This window comes from Martes martes (assembly GCF_963455335.1).
Source record: "Martes martes genome assembly, chromosome: 17".
Taxonomy (NCBI): Eukaryota; Metazoa; Chordata; class Mammalia; order Carnivora; family Mustelidae; genus Martes; species Martes martes.
This window is the reverse complement of record NC_137905.1, coordinates 30,007,173-30,029,490: the sequence shown is the minus strand read 5'-3', so window position 1 is coordinate 30,029,490 and position 22,318 is coordinate 30,007,173. Positions and strand designations below refer to the sequence as shown.

Genomic DNA, 22,318 nt, shown 5'->3' with positions numbered 1-22,318 from the left:
AGATAAATGACCTTGGCTGCATCTGTTAACTTCCCTGAGGACAACAACTGTTACTACATGGAGCCACTATGAGAATTTAATTACATGTCAAGGTCATTTAGTCCAAGATGTGCTCAACAAATCTGTCCCTTTCTCATGGTCTCTCTAAAGGTATATAGAAGTGTTCTGATAAAAGGAAAAAGGAAAAGAAGAAATTCTGGCAGCAGTGATAGCAGAAGCCATCAGAACTCTCCAACAGAACTAAACAAAGACAGAAGTAAGTGTTTAGGGTCTTTATGAACACTAAAAAAACAAAATTAGGAGCTTTTCACTTTTTAGGCCTAAGGATTACTAAATGAAATTACAACTATATTAAAATATTGGCAAAAAATTTGTTGGAACAATAAACAAAATCCTAAATTTGGTGGCAAAGTTGTTTGTCCTTCCTCACATAGCTTCGAGGCACACTGTGCATAGCATTTTTCTCCAGGGAAATTAGAGGAGGTTTCAGGCAGGAATTTGTTGGCCTGAGTTCCAGAAAAGTCTGGCATGCCAACTGAAGCCATGCTATGGAAATACCACCACTAATGGTTGATTTGCATCACTTAATGCAGGGCACAGGTCCTAGAAAATGTGGTATAATTTATTAGAACTACTCAGTAAGCCTTCGCAGGGCAGGGGGTAAAGTTAATACTTATTAGTGTCTGTGCTTTGCTCCCTGGGATTAAGAAGAGAGTGCCCACGTGCAGCAGGTAGCTGTTCGCCTTTCTCACTGAACTTTCCTTTAAAAAACAATCTGGGGGCGCCTTGGTGGCTCAGTGGGTTAAGGCCTCGGCCTTCGGCTCAGGTCATTATCCCAGGGTCCTGGGATCGAGCCCCACATCGGGCTCTCTGCTTGGCAGGGAGCCTGCTTCCCCCTCTTTCTCTGCCTGCCTCTCTGCCTACTTGTGATCTCTGTCTGTCAAATAAATAAATAAATAAATCTTTAAAAATAAAAAATAAATAAAATAAAAAACAATCTGCACTAGCGGTCTTTCTGCTTAACACCCTCTGTTCTACCTGCTGCAGCCAGCAGAGACTCCAGTCCCGTCATGAGGTCCAACAGCACCTTGCCGGTTCCACAGCCTAGCAGTGCCCCTCCTACACCCACTCGCCTCACTGGTGCCAACAGTGACATGGAAGAGGAGGAAAGGGGAGACCTCATTCAGTTCTACAACAATATCTACATAAAGCAAATTAAAACATTTGCCATGAAGTACTCACAGGCAAACGTAGTAAGTTTGACAGGGATTATTTCATACTCTTTTCACCTGTGAGGGAGGGGAAGTAACTTACGTTGAGCTTGTCTTAGAAATCATTCTTTTGTTAAATAAAACTGAGGAAATCTCTAAGAGACATAATATGCCTAACCAACAGAATTTCTTTTTATCGTGAAGCATTAAAAAAGATGGTATTTGGATTCCCTACAAATTACTATAACACAAGAGAGAGAGTGCATGCATTCACATCGTCCCAAACTTACCAGCTACGGTAACCTTCCAAGTTACTTAACTTTCTCTCTGCCTCTTGTCTCTTCGTGTATCAAAGGGGAATAGGAGTTGACTCTAGCTTATAGGGTTGCTGTGGCGATTAAATGCCAGAATGGATTAAAAATGCTTAGAACAGTGACTAGCACAAAATAAGCACTTAAGCGTTACTTGTTCTTTAAGTGTAATTGTGGCTGCTAATGCATTACTCTTCAAAAAGCTACGGGTTTATTATACCTCACCACTCTGTCAATAAAAACTATTTTCATAAAAAAATACCTGGTTAGAAATTTTGTTACCTTTCTTAGGAATATGGATTTTATTTATTTATTTATTTTTTAAAACAGATGGATGCTCCTCCACTCTCTCCCTATCCATTTGTAAGGACAGGTTCTCCTCGCCGGATACAGCTGTCTCAAAATCATCCGGTCTACATTTCTCCACATAAAAATGAAACAGTGCTTTCTCCTCGAGAAAAGATTTTCTACTACTTCAGCAACAGTCCTTCAAAGGTGAGCCCAATATAAATCTTGGCCTTTATTAACCCCAGAATGCCTAGGATGCTGGAATTAGGGTTAATGGGAAATGCTCAGTACTCACTTCAATGATGGGAACTACCAGGGGAAAGTGACCAGTAAGTTCCAGTGGAACAAAATACAGGGGTTGGTGGGAGAACTTTAAGGCTGGAAATAGAGTAAAGGATTTAGATTTATTTTCATTCCTTTTCCTATTTGTGCATATATAGTTCACTCTGCTGTAAATCTGGAGTTTTATGGTTTTTGTACCATTTAAAATGCAAATTTTCCTTAAAAAATTTGGATTTCTAAACTGATTATGATTCTGTTTCTGGGACAGGTAGTGTCTCTGTCCTTTTGGATTCTTTGTCTAAGGAGAGAAATGGCAATTTGTACAGGGCAGTGGGACAGTCCTGTTTAGGAGAGACTGGTGTGGCAGCGTCTGCCTCCATCTGTGGTGGGGAGGGAATTCTGCATCAGGCCTTAACGGAAGAAAAGTTAGCAAGACGCTGAGGTGTGGAAGGCAGGAGGCTATCCAGGAAGCACCAGAAAAGTAAAGAAGAAAATGTCCTTGAGGCAGTAAGGCTAGATCACGGGGAATCATGTGCTGCGTTTAGGAGCACAACTTGATCCTAAAGCCCCTTATGGGATGCTTGTATGCATAAAGATTGCTTAGAAAGAAAAACAGAACAACTAAAAATCACATTATCTGTGAAGCACAAAAAGGAAAGTATGCCTGTGTTAGATACTCACCCTACAACCAACTAAATTCTGGATTAAATAAGAGTTAACTGGAAAAAATGAATACTCAGTAGTACAAGACTCTTCAAAAACAAATCAATGTCAGCAGTATCATGAAGGAGAGGTTAGATGGGGAGGGAACTAGAGAGGACACCCAAATGCAGTGCATGATCTCGCACTGCATCCTACACAGAAAAGCACAGCTTTCAAGGACATTTTTGGGACGAGTGGGAAAATGTAATGGGGACTTCAATGTTAAGTTTTATCTTTAAATTTCTGTTTAATTCCTTTGGTATTTATGATAGTACTGGATTATGTAGGAGAATATGTTTAAAGTATTCAGAGGTACAATGTCCCAGTGCGAATAACTGACTTTCAAATGGTTCAACTAAAAAGAAAATATAGAGAGAGAACACATGTGGTAAAATGTTACTGACTGATAACTGGGTGTTCAATGCACTATTCTTCCAACTTTTCTTTTAAAATAAAAAGTTGGGAAAAAACAAAGCAGCAAAGCTCTCAGAAAATGGAAACTCTTTTCCATTTTTCTGTTAGAGTAGTCATGAAGGTGTTACATACCTTTGAGTAAACTTATCCCCTGCAGAAACCTCAGTTAACCTGAATAATGAAGACATACTGATGTTTCTGAATAGGAAAACCAAGTATGTAAAGACATAGTTTCCTCCAAACACTGCATAGGTTTGATCTGATTCCAGTGATATTGCCAGTGGGATCGTGAAAGCTGGAAACATAAGTCATCAATAGCCCCTAAAGCGACTGGAAGAGATGACATAGCTCAGAGATACTGCAGGTGCAGGTCCAGACCACTACAGTGAAGGCAGTTAAATGAATTTTTTTATTTCCCAGTGCATATAAAAGTTTTGTTTATACTATACTGTTGTCTGTTAATGTGCGTTATATCTAAAAAAAGTGTTCATATCTTAATTAAAAAATATGCTAACCATTTCTCTGAGCTTTCAGTGAATCTTAATCACCAAAGATCACCCTGACAGCTATTATGAAAAACTTTGAAATCTTGAGAGAATTACCAAAATTTCATACAAAGACACAAAGCAAACCCCACTGGAAAATGTCACTGATAACACTTGCTTGATGCAGAAGCCACCACAAAACAAACAAACAAACAAAACCCCACATTATCTGTGAAGCACAATAAAGCAAAGTATGCCTGTGTTAGATATTCACCCTATAACCAAATAAATTCCATCTGGATTAAATAAAAGTTAAATGGAAAAAATGAATACTCAGTAATACAAGTCAGAATACTCAATTTAAAAGAAGGACAAAAAGGGAGAAAAAAGGAAAAAACACATGGGAAAATAGTACACAAATAGCAATTAAATGTAAGTGGTCTAAATATACCTATTGAAAGCCAGAAATTGTAAGTCTAGACACAAAAGCAAGACCCAGCCATTTACCACATATAAGTAACCCACTTTAAATATCAAGACACAGTTTAAACTAAAAGGACGATAACTCAGTAAGTGCATGTCCACACAGTGGAATATTACTTCAATAAAAAGTACAGACACATTCTGCAACATGGGTGGACCTTGAAAACAAGCTAAGTGAAAATAGCCACAAAAGGATAAGTATTATATGATACCATTTATATGAAATGTCCAGAATGGGCCAATTTATAGAAGCACAAAATGGATTAGTGATAGCCTAGGTCTGGAAGGAATGGAAGGTTTCTGTTACTGGGCACATGTGGTAATGAACTGCACAATTTAATGTTGCAGTGATTGCACAACTCTAGGAACATAATAAAAACCATGGTTTTGTACGCTTCAAATGGTTGAATTGTATGGTATGTGAACTATATCCCAATAAGGTAGTTTTTTAAAAAAAGTAAAAGGATAGAAAACGTTATATATACTCTGCTAGCAGTAATTACTGTAGCTACTCCAGCTTTCATGTCATTAATAAGAATATTACCACTGATAAAGAAGGTCATTTCCCAGTCACAGGCATAAAATCCTATGTAGAGAAAGAAATTTATAATCAAGAGATTTCAACATAATTGATAGAACAAGTAAGCAGAAAAAATCAGTAAGAATATTCAAGATGTGAACAACCAAATTGGCTAACATTTATAGAACACTCCAACAGCATCAGTTGGAACATTTACCAAGACAGACCACACTGAGGACCTTAAAACAAGTCTCAGTAAATTTTAAAGGATTCAAATAATGTGTTTTCTTTTACCACAACAGAATCAAATCAGGTATCAGTAACAGAGATACCTGGAAAACCCCCAAATTTATGCAAACTAAATTGCATACTTCTATTAGTCAAAAAAGAAAAATTAGAAAGTATTTTGAACTAAATGAAAATGAAAACTTGACATACCAAAATTTGTGGGATGCAGCAAAAGCAATGTTAAGAGAGGGAAATTTATAGCACTAATACTTACATGAGAACAGAAGAATGGTCCCAAATTAGTGACCTAAGATTTCACCCTAAACAACTAGAAAAAAGCAGGAATCTGTAAAACAGCTTAAAATACAGAAAATTAACGCCATGAAAAAACAGGGTTTTTTGAGAAGATTTTTAAAAATTGATACATCTCTGCACAGACTAATCAGGATTAATAAATGAATCAATGAGATCAGAAATTAGAGCTATCAGTACAGGCCCTACAGATACTAAGAATATATAATGAAGGTTAAACAACTTTTTGCCAATAAATGTAATAATGCAGATGAAATAGATCAATTCCTTGAAAGACGTACACTTCTAAAACATACTGAATAAGCAGTCTCAGTGACCCTGTATCAAGCAGACTGAATTTGTAATTTAAAAACATCCTCTCAGGGGCACCTGGGTGGCTCAGTGGGTTAAAGCCTCTGCCTTCGGCTCAGGTTATGATCACAGGGTCCTGGGATCGAGCCCTGCGTCGGGCTCTCTGCTCAGCAGGGAGCCTGCTTCCTCCTCTCTCTCTCTGCCTGCTTCTCTGCCTACTTGTGATCTCTGTCAAATAAATAAATAAAATCTTAAAAAAAATAAATAAATAAAAACATCCTCTCGAAGAAAACTGCAGGCCCAGATGGCTTCACTGGTAAATTCTACCAAATACTTCAAGAAGATACAGTTGACCCTTGAACAGCACGGGGCTTAGGACACCATACCCCATGCAGTCGAACATCTGTGTATAACTTACGACTCCCCCAAAACTTAACTATTAATAGCCTACTGTTGACTGGAAACCTTACTGAAAACAAAAACAGCTAACACATATTTTGTATATATAGCACATACTATAAAGTAAATGAAAATACTGAAATCATCAAAAAAAAATCCAAGTATAAGTGGACCCATTCAGGTCAAACCAGTGTTGTTCAACAGTCAACTGTAATGCCAGTTCCATCCAAACTCTTCTAAAAAAAAGTGAATCATCTCAGTAGTTGAAGAAAAAGACATTTGACAGAATGCAACATTCATGATAAATCCTCTCAGGGGACTTGCTCAATCTGATCAAGACTGCATACCAAAAACATCTGCAGCTACCATCACACTAAGAGAGAAGGCATCCAGTCTTCCACTATGAAGATCAGGAACAAGGCAAGGATATCTGCTCTCACCACTCCTGTTCAGCGTAACTGTAGGCCCTCGCATATGTAATAAGGCAAGATGAAGGCATACAGACTGAAAAGGAAGAAATAAAATTATCTCCATTCACAATGATTTTCTATACAGAAAGATGAAAATCTAAAAAATGCTGGTGGAATAAGATTAGCAAGGTTATATGACTAATATATAAAAATTAATTTATTTCTATATACTAGCAACAAGTAATGAGAAGTAAAAAATTTTCTAAAGCACCGTAACACTAAATACTTGGGAGGGGGTGCCTGACTGGCTCAGTCAGTAAGCACCCAGCTCTTGATCTCAGCTCAGGTCTTGATCTCAGGGTTTTGAGTTCAAGCCCCAAACTGGACAAACCAAAAAATAACACAACTTAGGGATAAGTTTTGACAAAAGATGTACAAGACACATATATTCTGAGATCTGTAGAACATTGGTGAAGAAACAACTGAAAGTGGAGAAATTCCATGTTCATGAATTGGATGACATTTTCACGATGTCTGTTTTCTTCCACTTGGTCTATAAATTTAATCCAATTCCTAACAAAATCCCAGCAGAATTATTTGTGCAAGTTAAACTGGTTCCAAAGTGTATATGAAAATGCAAAGGAACTAGATTAAACAATTCTGAAAAAGGTGGAAGACCCACACTGATTTCAAGACTTAACTATGAAGCTATGGTAATCAAGACAATGTGGTATTGGTAAAAGGACATACAGATTGATAGACTAGAATAAAATCCAGAAATAGACTACATATCCATGGTCAACGGATTGTCAGCCAAGGTACAAAAGTAATTTAGTTGTTCAACAGATGGTGCTGAACAACTTGATAACCATATACAAATAGTAAACTTATACCCATACTCTGCACCACATAAAAAATGAATCAAAATGGACCGTGGACCTAAGTGTAAAACTTATAAAACTTCTAGGAGAAACCATAGGGGAACAAAATGTTTGTGAACATGGTTTACGCAAAGACTTCTTAGGTAACAGAATCAAAAGCACAATCCATAAAAGACTGATAAATCAGACTTCATCAAAATTAAGAATTCCTGCTCTTTAAAAAACAAGCCGCAAACTGGGAGAAAAGTTCACAAACCTCTTATCTGATGAAGGATTTAATTCTGTAACATATAAAGGATTATCAAAATACAAAAGGAAAACCAACCAACCAGATTTAAAACTACGCAGAAGATTCAAACACGCTTCATCCATTATGTGCCTGTTAGGACGGCTAAAACCAGAAAATGACAGTGACAAATTCTGGCGATGATATGGAGCACTGGGAACTTTTATCTATTCCTGGTGAGAATTCAAAATGATACAGCATAGCTCTAATACCTGGAAAAGTTTGGCATTTTCTTACAAACATGCCCTTACAATATAACCAATAATTTCACTTCTAGGTGTTCACACAAAGTTCATACAAAAACATGTACATGAACGTTTAAAACTGTTCCTAATTGCCAAAAAGTGGGAAACAACCCACATGTCCTCCAGCTGGCCAGTGGATAAGCAGACCTGTGGTATGCCCGAGTCATGACCAACTACTTTGCCATAAAAGGGAACTAACTACTGCTACACCCGGCAACACAGATGAGCCTCAAATGCGTTGGTGCTTAAGTGAAACACCCTGGATTCGGTAGGCCACTTACTATAGGGTTTCGTTTCTGTGAGAGTCTGGAAAAGGCAAACTATAGGGACAGGGAACACATTATCAGTGCTTGCTGGCAGGGGGCCCGCGAGCTGTGTCCCTTAACTAGCAATGTGGGAATTTGGGGGGAACGAGGAAACTTCTTTATTGTGGTACTTACATGGCTGTGTTTGTCAAAACATGTACCACTATACACTTTTAAGGGTGAGTTTTACTGTAGATAAACCTTTAAAAAATGACATTTTGTGCAAAAAAAAGTTAGACTAAACATCTAAATCAGTGGCTTTCAATCTTACCTATCACCACCTGGAAAGGTTTCAAAAAATTTTTTGCAGAGAATTGGGAGTTTCTCCAATAAATAGCAAAATTAGACTGTTGAAGAAACTTGTCATCATGACTGAATAGATGATAGCTGAGATCAGAAGTACCTCGGGTCTAGAACCAATTACACCACCATAAGAAAAGGATTCTAAAATACCACACAAGGTAATTAACATGATTGGGGACCATTAGTAACATTTCTTAGGGCAGTTCGGCATATTGGTACAGTCTGTCAAGTATTAGAACATTGCTTGTAGTATTAAACAAGTGGGAGGAAATCATACATCAGTAGGGGATTAAACAATGACAGCACACAGCAGCTAAAGAGATGTGCGTCTATACTGATACGGGAAGATCTAAGATGCAGTGTTGACTGAGCAACTGTTCCAAACAACACATAAAATACGCCATTTCAGTTTTTTCTTAAGTAGGCTCCACACCCAGCAAGGAGCCAAATGTGGCACTTGAACTCATGACCCCAAGATGAAGACCTGAACTGAGATCAAGAGTTGGATGCTTAACCGACTGAGCTATCCAGGTGCCCCTGCCATTTCAATTTTTTTTTAAACCCCACTTAATAGATAATATTAACATTTCTAGTGAGTGCATTCGTAGATAGAAAGCAGAGGCTATACAGTAGCCTGATCAGTCCAGTGAATGGAAAGGAATAGTAGGTGTCCCAGGAATTCGGTGAGGACAAGAAGTCTCAGCATACTCTGTATGAGCTTTTGGGGGGCATAAGAATTTGTATTTTAAATATGTACATGCGCAAATTGTGTAAGATACTATAAATTATATATAAATTATATGTAATGTAACACATTCATGTACTATATATATGGCATAAGTGTGCTATGTATATTATATAGTTATATAGTGTATATTTCATATGATATGTATACATTATATGCACTTAACAATTTAAGGAATAGTCATGTGAATACGAGACTAGAGCTTAGGAATGCAAGAGGGTAGAAGAGAAAGGAAAGCTTCCTGAGAGTGGTTGAGATTTGAGAAGGTGCATATCCTAGTAATAAAGAATACTGGTGATTTTATTTAAAACCTCAGAAAAATTATTTTAAAATAAAGAATAAAATATGAATAAAATAGGCCTAGGATTAGCTTTGAGACAGTCTGGTGAATGGGAAATGAATGAGGGTATAGATCAAGCATGACTGGCCAAAACTGGCGCAATGGGGTGATGGCCAGGGGAGGGTTCATTACCCTCTTTTCCCTGCTTTCCTGTTTGAGAGTTCCCGTAATAAGCACAGGTGAATGTGGTGAGTATATTTTCCATAAGGAAACATGGACAGTGAAGCAGCATGTGAAAAAAAAAATGTGACCAACAAACTACCAGAAAATAACGTGGCAACTGACTTTTGGGACTTTGGAGAAACTTAGTGCTGAAGGCTTTATATATATGTCCAATCTTGCTAGCATCCTGGCAGTTTTTCCTCAATCAGGGTTCCTTACATTAACCACAGAAGACAAATTTGTCAAATTTTTCTCAATTCTCCGAAGGATGAAAAAATAACTAGTACCTTCTAGATCATACTAATAAATTACTTATAATGGATACTTTAGGGAATTAAGGTTTACTTGTCCTGTGAAATTCCAGTTTGGAACCACTGCTAAAAAATGAGTAACACTAGACTGCAAAGGGCATAATACTGTGTAAAAAGCACACTATTTTTTAAAAAAGAAAAATGGAGACATATGGAATTGACTTAGTATGGCACAGCAAGGTGATGCTCCATAACTACTGTAAAAAAACAAAATCACAGATTTGCGAATTCTTATTTTTGGAAAAGTGTACATCAGAATCACCCCTGGAGCTTGTTTAAAAATAGAAATACTCCGCCCTCCAACCCAGATAGTCATCAGTGTCAGCCAGCTGAGAAGTGAAATCGGAAAGGTATATAATTCAGTAGTTACTTTCTTTATAAAGATGTTCGAACTCTTTAACCCACTGAGCCACCCAGGCTCCCCAAGATGTTCGTACTCTTGAAGTTAAACTCTTAACTCATTTGAGGTTCTTTGACTTATCACTGAACTCTATGTATGAGCATTTTAAAGTTTTGTATGTTTTTCCCCCCACTCTAGAGACTGAGAGAAATTAACAGTATGATACGGACAGGAGAAACTCCAACCAAAAAGAGAGGGATTCTTTTGGAAGATGGAAGTGAATCACCTGCAAAAAGAATTTGCCCAGAAAATCACTCTGCCTTATTACGTCGTCTCCAAGATGTAGCTAATGACCGAGGTTCTCACTGAGGTTAGTCGGTTGTACTGAAATGGTCTTTTCACAAACTGTTCGGCAGCACCGGTTAATGCATGCTAGATTATGGGGCTCGTTTCCTAATCTTCCAGTATCCTTAGGATATCTCTACTCATCCCAGCTGCCTTTTTCCTATCACTCAGTGCTTGCCATCAAGGCTGCTTAGAATCCGAACAGGATTTTTTTTTTTAAACTCTTCAGCAATGCTTTTGCAAGTATTACAGGGAACAGAGCGTGCTCAAATATGTGTGTAAGGGTCTCTGTTGACGTGCTCTGGCAGAGGGACTGGCTGTCAGTTCATTCCTACCTGTTTTGTGGTCAGCTTCTGGCCCTCATGAAAAGCAAAACAAAAACTTAAGAGGTGTTTGTCCCAAAACGCTTGGTAGGAGTTAGGAGGATTTTGCATTCCTGAAACAGAACAAGGGAGAGAGCCCAGATTTGGAGCTCCTAGATTATCCCAAGTCTCCTGTTCCCTTTGTGTAATTCTTCCCTCTCCCTGTTAGGTGTGGTACAGTGTGGTAAGTGCTGGATTGTTTGGTGTGCAATGTGTGAGTGAACTTGTATAAGAAGTGGCACTTTAGGGCTGTAAAAAGCATGATTTTGTAATCCAGATTTTGCTGTATATTTGCGATGGCACTTTCTACAATGTGAACTTCATGGAGTACAAAACTTCCAGGCTAAACATGCAATATCATCTTTGATGCTTTTGTACTTTTTTTAAACTGTTCAAGCCCCAGTAGCCACCTTTGGGCATGTGTTTTAAATTCTCCAGTTTTTTGTTGCTAATAGGGATCAGCTGGCTAAGTAAAGATTGTAAATCAAGTTGAATTAAGGCAATATGGAAAATTATGACCTCTCCTTTAGGAGGTAGTTATCTGAAAGACACGTGTCTATTAAGGTGATAAATTTAAGATATCTTTGGGTGTGTTCCTGGCAGTTTAAAAAATAGATTGGAGAATTTAGGTTTTTATTAGTACCTAGTACCATTTATAAAAATTAGAAATGTTATTTAACAGCTATTGAATTATCTATATATACCTTTATTAATCACTATTGTTCCAGCAGTTTTAAAGTTGAATGAATAATCTTATTAGGGAGAAAATTCAATTGTAAATTGAATCAGTATAAACCAAGTTACTGGGTAACTTCATATTGCTCTGAAAGAAATATGGAACTTACACTGTTCAGTTAGAATAGTGGTGCAAAAATATTTATAAAACCTCTTAAGATACTTACTGCTACTGTAATTTTATATGAAAATAAGTGTATTTTTCAATAAAGCATTTATAAGTTAATCTTTGTTTAGTTATATTGAGAAAGGGCTATTTAGTTTCCTGCATAAATGACAAAGAACAATCATTTATTGGTTTATTTTGTTTCTACAAAACACATTAGTCATTCATCATTTAAATATCTGACTTCATTAGAAACCGTTTTAACACTTTCTCCCTCCTGCCATAAAAATACAGTAAGTAATTTCCTTTTAAAAAAAAGAAAAAACCCTCAACTATGAACAAGTGTTCTGGTTTCCTCTCACTCACCTAATGTGTACCTCAGCGATTGACAGGAGTCTGTAAAGCAGTAAGACAGCAGACTGAGGACTGAGGTTCAGATGATCTTCCACTTCCAAGTGCTCATCAGCTACGGAACCTGTTCTCTCTACCTCTCTTCTCGTCCTGACATCATATACAACTGAAACCATGGATGTCAGAGTCATGAGAGTGCCAAACTCTGCTACTCTATTAGTTTAAATGAACGTAACTTACCTTTAGCCTTATATTCAGAAAAATATTTAAGCCTCGAGGTCCCCAATAATTTGGAGTACTCAACTAGATAACCACCCTAAAGACACTTCTGACAGAAGTAATGCATTACTTAGAGAGAGGTTTCCAAAACTTGCTTTTAGAACCCACGCACACACGGACACACTGATACCAGTCCTCGTTCGCACAGTTTTACTCTTCCGGCAGTCCTTTGCCATCGGTCAGCTCTAACTAGGCCCGAGTCCGGCAGGAAAGTGCACGGTGCACCAGATTCACCAGCGCTTAAGTTGCTACTGTTTTCTCTTCTTTACTGAAAGGCTGTACTGAACCAGGCTTTACCCATGACAGGCCGGCAACATGAACACTTTTATTGTGCTGTTCTTCAGGCTTCTTCTAGGCATAATCAAAAACAGACATTAAACATAGGACTGATGGAGACGTTGGCCCTGTACAAACTCATTTCCCAAAAAGTTATTTGTACATAATGAGTAATCTCCAACGAAGACATTTCAGAAAGGAAACCGTTAACGATTTCAAAAATGGTTACGTACTCACCTTCTGAGTCAGCATCTTCTCTCTGGCTTCATCGTGTACAGAAGGATTCCATGGAGAAAAGCTTAAGGAAAATAAAAATACTTAAAAACTGCTTTGGCTTACTAAATTTGTAGAATATCCATTTATTCCCTTAACAAAACTTAACAAGGAGCAATAACCAGTTGTCGACACGTAAGTTTTAGATGTGACTCTAGACGATTCTCATAGGGTAACTATCCCTTAGAAAGCACTTACACGTGTCACGTCAGCTCATTTCAGTTTCACAACCATGCCTGAAGTATTATTATTTACAGATGACGAAAGCGTGGCAGTCAAATTAAGTCACTGCTCTGAGTCACCCAAGTCAGTAAGTGCAAAGTCCAGCCAGTCCGTCTGCAGAGGCCAGGCCTCTCACCCACTGTACCACCAGCCTTCCAGCAATACGTGTTGCCGGAGAGCTAAATCACCAATTCCTCAGGTCGCAGTAATACTTCGGATGCTCCCGAGATTAAATATCATAGTGCTAAAGGAACGCGCTATTCACACTATTCAGTTTCCCTCCTTTACCCAAATCTGAGCATTAGTGGGGGATGTGGCAGTTTAAGAGGGGCTACAGCTAAAACTGTCAGCTGAAAAGAAAAGTCTGGACATTTGAATGTGCACATGACAAGGATCCTTAGGAAATCAAAGTCACTAAATAGCTTTCTATTGGCACAATATGCCAGTTGATGTAAAGTTTTTTTTTTTTTTAAAGATTTTATTTATTTATTTGACAGAGAGACAGCAAGAGAGGGAATGCGTGCAGGGGGAGTGGGAGAAAGAGAAGCAGGCTTCCCACCAGCAGGAAGCGGAATCGAAACGGGACTTGATCCCAGGACCCTGGGACCTGAGCCAAAGGCAGACGCTTAACAACTGAGCCACCCAGGTGCCCTGAGGTAAAGCTTTCTGTTTCAGGGATACCTAAGAGGTATCAGAAAGCAAGCTGCCAACAAATTATAAAGGCTATAGGCTAACAGATGATACACTCTCCTTTTAAATTCCCATTCTAAGACCACCTGAAACATGGAAGTACAGGACGGCAAAGTGCAGTTTATCTAGATCATGGGCCACTTACCTAATTGCGTAGGGGTCTTCTATCTTAGGTTGGTCAAACAAACGAGCCGTGCACATCTTAACACTGTCCACCACTTTGCTTTTAAAAAGCTGGACATCTTTTTCATACCTGTATTAAAAGTTTAATTCAAAAAGTTACCAACGTAATCCACTTAGCTGCACTGTCAAATGTATCTAAAAGGACAAAGTAAAGTAACATACAGCACTGCAGCCTCTGGGTTTAGGGGGCTTGATGTATCAATCTTGTAGAAAACTCTCCTTGCGTACATTAAAACTTGCCAAATGTGATTATGGTTCCGCCTAAAGAGAAACACATAGGATCACTGAAGTATCACTGAAGTATCGTCCTGCTGATGTAGGTCACCAAAGTAAATCTTATTTACTAACCTCCATTTTGCGAATGCTCTCTTGACATCCAGTTCCCCTGAAGTGGGGTCGACTAGTGGGTGAAAGACGGGAATATCGAACACCAAGCGCTGTATTTAAAGAGAGACGTGTCCTTTAGTGGAAGCAAGGAGCTTACTGGATCCATACAGAGAGGTGTAAAGGGGAGCTTCAGGACAAGGCAGTCATGGTGTTTTAAGTCAAAGAGCTGCCTCAAGAGGGATACTTAACAACTTCCACCATTTTCCTGTAAAACTCAATTTTGCAACCAGGGGGTAGGCACCCTTTGCTCTGCTGTAGCACAGCACTGCCATGTGCACAGCCAGCCTCCCTCGCACACCCTGAGCAGAGAAACAAGGGACACTAAGAGCAGAGGCTGGCGCGGCAAAAGACGCAACAAGGCACAAAAATCCCCTCCAAAGACGACTGCATAGACAAAACATTTTGGGAAACTGAAATCGTAAAGTGAGCTCAGGAAAAGAACCAAGGAATCTTTCAAGCCCTTTAAGTCCTCCTCAGACCCAGCAAAGGAAGGCAGACTTGACTCCTTACTTACGGGGCAGTCACCATCCGGGTAGTTATCAGGGATGTAAACTGTAAACTTAAACACACCATCTTGATACAGTCCGTGCCGTATGAATATTACTCCAAACCACACTGTGGGGAAAAATAAAAAACAGTTAAGACCCAAGTTTGTGTCAGAGGAAGCAAATATGCTATAAATTAAGAACAAATCCTTCTTACTTAATGCAGAGCGGTAAGACGGCTGCACATAGACACCCGGCAGCTTCTGCTTCACGACCAGGGTACTAAAGCAGAAGAATAATAAAATTGTATGGATGGAAATGACACATACAGATCAAACAACCCTACATTCATTTTTCGAGACAAGCACTAGTCCCCTGACGGGCAGCCAGCAGCTAACACACAAGCCAAGTCCTCACCATCTCACCCGGCCCAGTCTCGTACCCGTGTCCCAGCTTTCCAGGTCAGGCTCACAGAGAAACACGAGCCGGAGCCAGCCCCAGACGACGAAATTCCAGCCAAGCAGGGGCACACAAAGACTCAAGTTTTCTTCCCAGAAATCAACTATCCCAAAACATCACCTTGGAAACCAACCAGTAGGTAATTCTGAACAATGCAAACTGATTTAAATTCTGGACATTAAATTTTAGGAAAAAGATGTACAATTTTTGCTTTTGTGACTATGGACAATAAATTTCACCCACACATGTTCAAAAGCCCCCTGAAGCACGATTTTAGGTAATGAGCATAAAAATTCTCCACAACTGCCATCACTTAGGTGTCATCTCAACTGTGAACACCAGTCTATGTGGCAGAGGGCCGCGTTTAGACTTGCAGCGTTCTTGGCGAAGGCAGGCGTGTGCGTGAGGCGCTCCCCACTCTGCTCTCCCTCTCAAGCAACCCCCCAACCCAGGTGCCTGTACTCTGTGGGCCCCACAGCAAGGGAAGACGAGGGCACTGACAGAGGTGGTACCGGCTCTCTGGGACCTTGTCACCGTGCACCTAAAGGCGTAAGGCTGAGACCAGACCTGGAACAGTGCTGACTTCGGGCCTTAAAACACGTTTAACCTGCCAAGCCTGGATTTTATTGAGAAACAACATGTTGAACCTTAGTTGTCTGTCTGTATTACCTACTTACCATCACACTTACTTGCGATCCTTTCCCTAAAGCTCGGCATGTCAGCACGCGCAGCTGGCAGATGTAGCTACTACGGGGAGGCCATTTGGTTTCTAATACAGACAGCAGATCTGGGCCACAATAGACGCCTGTCCGGCCCGCGGCCCAGCCTCAAACACAAGGCCTCCATTATAAAGCCAAAGGGACCACTGCCACCAAACCACACTCCGCCAGCGGCGCTGGGGCCTCAGACCCTCTGACCGGCACGACACGAGTACAGTAAGGGAACGCTTGAGGATGCTGTACCATGACACAACTGAAGAATTCCTCCTGCACACTTCGGCCCCGGGAACACGTGCTCAAACCCGAGCCTGCCGGCCCCCCGAGGTCAGCGTGACCAGCACTCTGGGCGGTGCTCCTCGCCTCCTGCTATGGACACTGCGACCTCAGTCCGACCTTCAGCTTCTGGGACTAGTGCGGTTCTCACCTGCACAGAACCTGAACCTTTGTGACTTCCTGTCACTGCCTACTGCTGCGTCTGCGGGAGTCCAGTCCCCTGTGTAATGACAGGCCCTCAAATACACGAAGGCAGCTCTGATAAGTACTTCCTACATGGTCTCTCCTCCGAGTTGGCGGTTCCAGTTCCTTCCATTGTTGGCTCCTAAGGTCTGGCTTCCTGACCTCTGCCTACTGGGAGCCTCTCCTCAGTCTGTCAGGATGCCTCTTACGAGGCGGTCACCACAGTGGAGCACAAGCTCCAGCTGGGTCTGACCCAAGAACAGATTCCTGCGTCCCACTGTCCCATTTTCCCCAACCAGCTCCTCGGGCGGGGACTTCCTCACCTCCTGTCAAGGCACACCAAAATTAAGTTACTCAGTTCCTGACCTACTTTTAAGTGCTCAGTCTCAGGGTCTTCCTCTTGCTCTCCAAAACAGACAGGAAAATGCAAACCCATGTCTGCCTTTCAGTCTTATTTACCGGATATCGGAGGGGGATGCACCTGAGCTTTAAGACTGAATGACGCAGGCATGCATGGAGTGCACCGGAATAACTTTCATTTTTCACCTTCAAAGGTCAGTCAGAATCTAACCAGACAGCTTCAGCACTTACAATTCTGCAAGAAGAGAGTATTCCAAGTAGAAGGGTCCGTAAGAAGCATGTGTGCCGTTTGTTGACTGTGCGGCTGGGGCGGGGGATGTAGGCTTAGTTATGGGCAAAGCGTTTTTGGGAATACAAGGCAGCTGTTTCTTTGGAGCAGCACGTGGAGGGCTGGTTATCACGTCCCCCGTTAATGCCTTCTCCTCACCGTCAGATCGCTGTTCGAGATGAAGTGGTGAGAACATCTGTTAGCATGAGTCTTAAATCACGAGAGTACCTGTGATACACTCTTATCCTTGACCTGAAAGCTGGAATGACTCTTTCACAAGGATGTTCTAGCATCACAATCAAGATGACTTGGACGTCCTCTGAGTAGGCAGCCCGTTAGAAAGAGAGCAAAGCTGAAGGAAGACTAAAGCAACAGGAAAAAAAAAAATTTTAAAGCTACATCTGAGAAAAACAATGTCAATATTTACAGGATGTATACAAAACAGACAAAGAAATGGTTTCTTCTGGTGACCCCAAAAAGAGGGCAAGGGGTTACTTAGCAACTAGACAACCGTAGGAGGAGAGTCCCTTGGCTCTTAGGTGCTGTAGAAGGTCAGGTGCGAAGCAGCTCAAAGCAAACAGTAGAGGTGACTGAAACTGTAGTCACGCCACCCGGCGTGAGCACCTCGAGAGCTTAGAAGCAGCGAAAGGAGCTATGCTCTCCCTTGCGCTGCTCTGATTCTGATCTTGTCCCTGATGGAGATGATCCCCATCTGGACTCTGCCCAGCACAGTCAGTCAGTCAAAGTCAAAGACAAAGGTCTACATGAGTCAGAGATGAAACCACCATCTCATGGGCACTTCCTTGGCTCAAGTAGAGCCAAAGGCTGTTTAAATTACCTGCATTAAAAATGGGTATCACGTACATAGGAAAAAAGAGGATTCCTGGTGGTGGTCTCTTAGAGGTGGAATTACAGGTTATACTCATTCTGTTTGTCTGCATTTTTAAAGTTTTCTTAAAATGTGCTGGTTTTGTGATTTAAAAATAGACCTTTTGTTTGGAGAAAATAAACCCATACCCTCAAGTCTGAGCTAACCACATTGGACTGGTCTTTCTCAAAGCTTCTCTGACTGTGGAATCTTGCAAATTAGTAGAAAGACTACTATAATAACGTGTCACAAATTTCATCCTGTGTAAATATACCCTAAAAAATAATCTTAGAATTGTGATTACCAGGATGATTTTCCATTTGAGATGATATCCCACTCTCAGAAGCTAACTTTAATCAGCAAAATAAATTATTTCTCAAAAGTAAAACCTAGGGGTGCCTGGCTGGCTTTGTTGGAAAAGCATATGACTCTTGATCTCAGGGTTGTGAATTCAGGCCCCATGTTGGGTATAGAAATTACTAAAAAAAAAAAAAAAATTAAATTAAATTAAAAAAACAAAACAAAACAAGCAAAGCCAGGTAATTTTGTTAAGATTATAGGCAACTTTAGTATGCATTATTCTTGACCCCTACTTTGACTCAAATGGGTTTCCTCGTTAAATTCATTAACTATACCTACTTTGCGGACAGAGCTTGCAGACATACTCCAGAAAGGGTTCATAACGTGGACTCCAAACAAAGAAATTTAGTGGTCTGTGTCATCAAACTTGTGTCCTCAGAAGTCGCTTTACCTAAAAATGAGATGGGAAAACGCAGAAACATACCAACACCAACAGTTAAGATTTCCAAAACAGTTAAATACTAAATTTGACACTCTAAATAAAAATTCAACATAACGTTCTAGAATATATAGTTATAAAAATTAGGGGGGAAAAAGTCTTCAGAAAGTTTCCTTCAGCAAACCTCTCCTTCTTCTGAATCCAGTTTCTTTCCCACCTTTAAATGCCTACGACAATCTTTGTAATGAACCCTTGGCCAGGATTCAGAATATTCAGTGACACAGTTCAGCTTCGGTGCCAGAACCAGAAGATGCGGATGGACTACAACAGTTGCTACTAGCATACAGAGGCATCGATTATAGGTACAGGCGGGGCAGGGAACACTGAACCCACATACACAAAAGGTCTGTCACTGTTCAGAGTTATGGGAATTAAAGAGCCAAGGGGCTGATTCGTGTTTTACAGTTGTTGTAAGTACAAAATTATTATTCCCCACAAAACTAGTAGCCAGAGACATAACAGAGAGAAGGTAGAGCAGGTAAGAGAGACAGGATAACTGGGTCCTGGCAGGATCATCCCTGAGAAATGGTTTTTTTCTGTGCTTAATGTGTGGAAACTACAGGATTAGATGCTGAAGGAATGGCCAAGCAGTACGTACAAATGCAAGAGAGGAGTGCAGAGACATTTCACAAATAAATCTCCCAGCAAAGCTTCAAGTACTGGACAAGAAAGTATGCCTCAAAGGTCACAGAGTCAGTGGGTCATTTACTAAAAATACAGAGGAAGAGGCAGAGGAAAAGCAGCAAGTCAAGCTGTAAGAAAAACTTCTCCGCTCTGATGATTTTCTCCAAGCTCAGTTATGCGGAAAGCAGAGCTCCTTCTCTGAATTCCTACTTGCACCAAATGAAAAGGCTGAAGGTTAAAAGGGTCAAAACTTAGCAACATTCTGCTAAATTCATAAGAAGCATATCATGAGAAAAACCTTTGCCAAATGTCCCCAACAGCAAAACTTTGTTTTATAACAAGCCTATGATATCCACAGGTGGGTACCAAGTGTCCATACCTCAGCAGTGCCAATTACTGCTGTTTTCCTTGCCACGACATAATGCCACCCAGTAATTAAATCAAAAGAATGAGGCTCCTGGTTCTTCCACTAACCTGTTGACTTACACCCACTATAGAGCAACTTTTTGCAGAGAGCTCTCCACAAACCTGCCTTTAAAGGTGACTAGGGCACAGAAAAGAATGGTTGGGACATCAAAACTGTGTGCGGGCATCTTCCCGTTTGGCCCAAATGAAATTGTTGGTTTTTCAGATCCAGAGTAATGTACAGCACCCTGCTATCATCTAGGATACATCTGACTTAACAGAGGATTCCCTCCCCTTGGGACGCAGTGCTCACCACCATGTAAATTTCCTGGAGTGATTCATTCACCTGTATGGTCCCTTCCAAGTCTAACATCTAAAGATTCTATGACTCTGCCTTTAAGAATCCAAACCTGCCCCCCCAGTTCCTGTTACCTTTAAGCAGGAGGTAGTTTCTACTGCTGCCTGTGTTTCCAGTAGCACCATAATCACCTGAAGATTAACTACTCGGTTTATTAGATGTCCAGTTTACCCAGACAGGGTTCAGCATTTTCCAATAGGAGTGACACAGATGGAAGGAAGCCCTAGGGCACAATTGGAGAATTTCTGCTGGTTTGGCCATACAAACCAAACAGGACGGTCTTCCTTTACGTCATACAGCTGAGAAATCAGTGTCTTGAACCTGTACAAATGATCTGAACATGGCTTGAGCCAAAACTCTGAAGGTTGCTACTTTCCTGCGTGCCACAGTCCCTAAATAGGCACTAACTTAATACATCACCCGAAAAGCCTTAAATTCCACGTTAAGAGGAGACAAGAGTACCGCACGGAGAAAGGACGAAAAACCTCGGCCCTGGCCGGGATCGCTGCGCACAGCCGGGACCGGCACCCTCGCCCAGGGCGGAAATCCATCTCCGCACACACACGGAATCCGGACAAACCTGTCCCAGCGTGATGCAAGGTGGGGGCCATGTCCCAGCTTCGCAGCTAGTTCGAGGCCGGCCCGGGCCCGCAAGCCCCTCCGGTGGGGAGCTGAGGGCCTCCAGGGCTCGAGGACGCCCCCCCACCCCCACCCCAACGAGGGCGCAGGACGGAGGCGGGGAGGGCGGGCCGTGGACCGGGCGAGTCGGTGGGGCCTGCCTCCCTTCCCCAGGCAGCGGGGCCCAGCACCCGGACAGACCCCAGCGCCGGCCCGCTGCTCGCGGCGCAGCAGGTGCCTGCAAACCCGGACAGGTGCCCGGCCCCGGCCCCGCCCCCGTGTCCCAGCGCAGCCGCCGTCGCTACGGAGTCGAGAGCTCCGGGAAGGGCGGACAAATGCCGGGCCGAGGACGCTAGCGGCCCAGGTTTAAGGATTCCACGGGCCTCCCGTCCCTCCCAGCAGTGCACCTCACCTCGGCGTTTTCAACGCAGTGCTCCCGGCAGCTGAGCACCGTCGCGGCCCCACAGCATCTCTGGCCGCAGCGCCAGCCCGGCCCCTGCCTGCTCCCCGCCCCGCCCTGCTCTCCGTGTCGGGCCCCGCCCTCTGCCCCCCGCCCCTGGGCCCGGACGCTTCCGCCCAGCCTCCCGGCGCCAAGAGGCTGCCATACCAGTCCGTCAAGGACGTTCTTCCGGGGGCGTTGGGACGACGGCACTCCACTCTGCCAATCAAATCAGCTCCGCTCGGGTGGGGCAGCACTTGACCCTCCCCTTACGTAACAGCGCCCAGAGCGAACTGTCAGTCACGGAAGTCTCGGCCCCGGGGGAGGGACGGGGAGGAAACAAACAAACACCTGAGCGTAATTGGCTACGACATCCGTCAGTCATCATAGAGGCCCGCCCACAGCTTTGTGCGTGGCCACTGCGGCCATTTAGGGAGGCTGTGACTGCGGATTTTCTGAGTCCCCGCCGTGGCAGGGCGAGGGCGGGGCCGCCTTCCCCGAGAGCGAGACCTGAGGGAGGGCTCGGCTGGCGGTGGGAGCATTCCACTCTGGGCGGGGGGTGGGGCCCGCTACGAGCCCCGAGACCCCCTCGTCTCCCCGGAGTGGTGGGCGGGGGGCCCCAGGGTGGCTGACAGGTCAAGGGAACCTACTAGAAGGTTTTATGTAACGTTGAGAAACGCGGTGTTACCGGTCACAGAATGGAGGAGCGCATGGTGGGAGCTCAGCCCTGTCAGCGCTTGGCGGTAGTGCTGCCAGAGGAGCTTGTTAAAAATGTACCGGTCAGACTGAAGCTACAGAACCCGAATCCAGGGGGGCGGTGAGCGACAGGAGTTGCATCTGCCACAAGTTCCTCTGGTGGTTCTGGTGCGCTCCGAAGTCAGGGCAACGGAGCTCCTGGTCCCTGACTCCTAAGTCTTTTGACCCCGCAAACCCTCACTCTGATCCAGAACACTTGCGCCCGTCTAACCCTTTACTGCTCAGCAGTTTGCCACGGAAG

The 22,318-nt window shown here is 42.4% G+C and overlaps 2 protein-coding genes across 11 annotated transcripts in view; one reads left to right on the top strand and one right to left on the bottom strand.

Annotated features, from left to right (window-relative positions):
- RBL2 (RB transcriptional corepressor like 2) overlaps window positions 1–11,922 on the top strand; it is a 50,773-nt gene extending 38,851 nt beyond the window's left edge. For both annotated transcript variants that reach the window (XM_080827848.1, XM_080827849.1), the window contains exons 19-22: window positions 151–256; window positions 1,048–1,253; window positions 1,853–2,017; window positions 10,453–11,922. In XM_080827848.1, the coding sequence (XP_080683974.1) occupies window positions 151–256; window positions 1,048–1,253; window positions 1,853–2,017; window positions 10,453–10,623 (648 nt within the window). In that variant the 3' untranslated portion in view covers window positions 10,624–11,922. The remainder of the gene's footprint in view (window positions 1–150; window positions 257–1,047; window positions 1,254–1,852; window positions 2,018–10,452) is intronic.
- A 60-nt stretch (window positions 11,923–11,982) lies between these two features.
- Window positions 11,983–21,427, bottom strand: AKTIP (AKT interacting protein). Of its 9 annotated transcripts, none has more exons than XM_080827858.1 (11): window positions 21,295–21,427; window positions 20,339–20,487; window positions 18,718–18,829; window positions 17,174–17,573; window positions 15,166–15,230; window positions 14,978–15,078; window positions 14,425–14,513; window positions 14,239–14,337; window positions 14,039–14,146; window positions 12,946–13,006; window positions 11,983–12,780 (listed from the first exon to the last, which is right to left on the bottom strand). In XM_080827858.1, the coding sequence occupies exons 4-11, from the start codon at window positions 17,404–17,406 to the stop codon at window positions 12,673–12,675; spliced, it is 864 nt and encodes a 287-aa protein (XP_080683984.1). In that variant the 5' UTR covers window positions 17,407–17,573; window positions 18,718–18,829; window positions 20,339–20,487; window positions 21,295–21,427; the 3' UTR covers window positions 11,983–12,672. The 9 variants fall into 9 exon arrangements, with proteins under 9 accessions (XP_080683984.1, XP_080683980.1, XP_080683977.1 ...); XM_080827854.1 differs by having other exon boundaries at window positions 17,174–17,379; XM_080827851.1 differs by having other exon boundaries at window positions 11,983–12,783; window positions 17,174–17,379; window positions 21,295–21,408.
- Window positions 21,428–22,318: the final 891 nt, after the last annotated feature.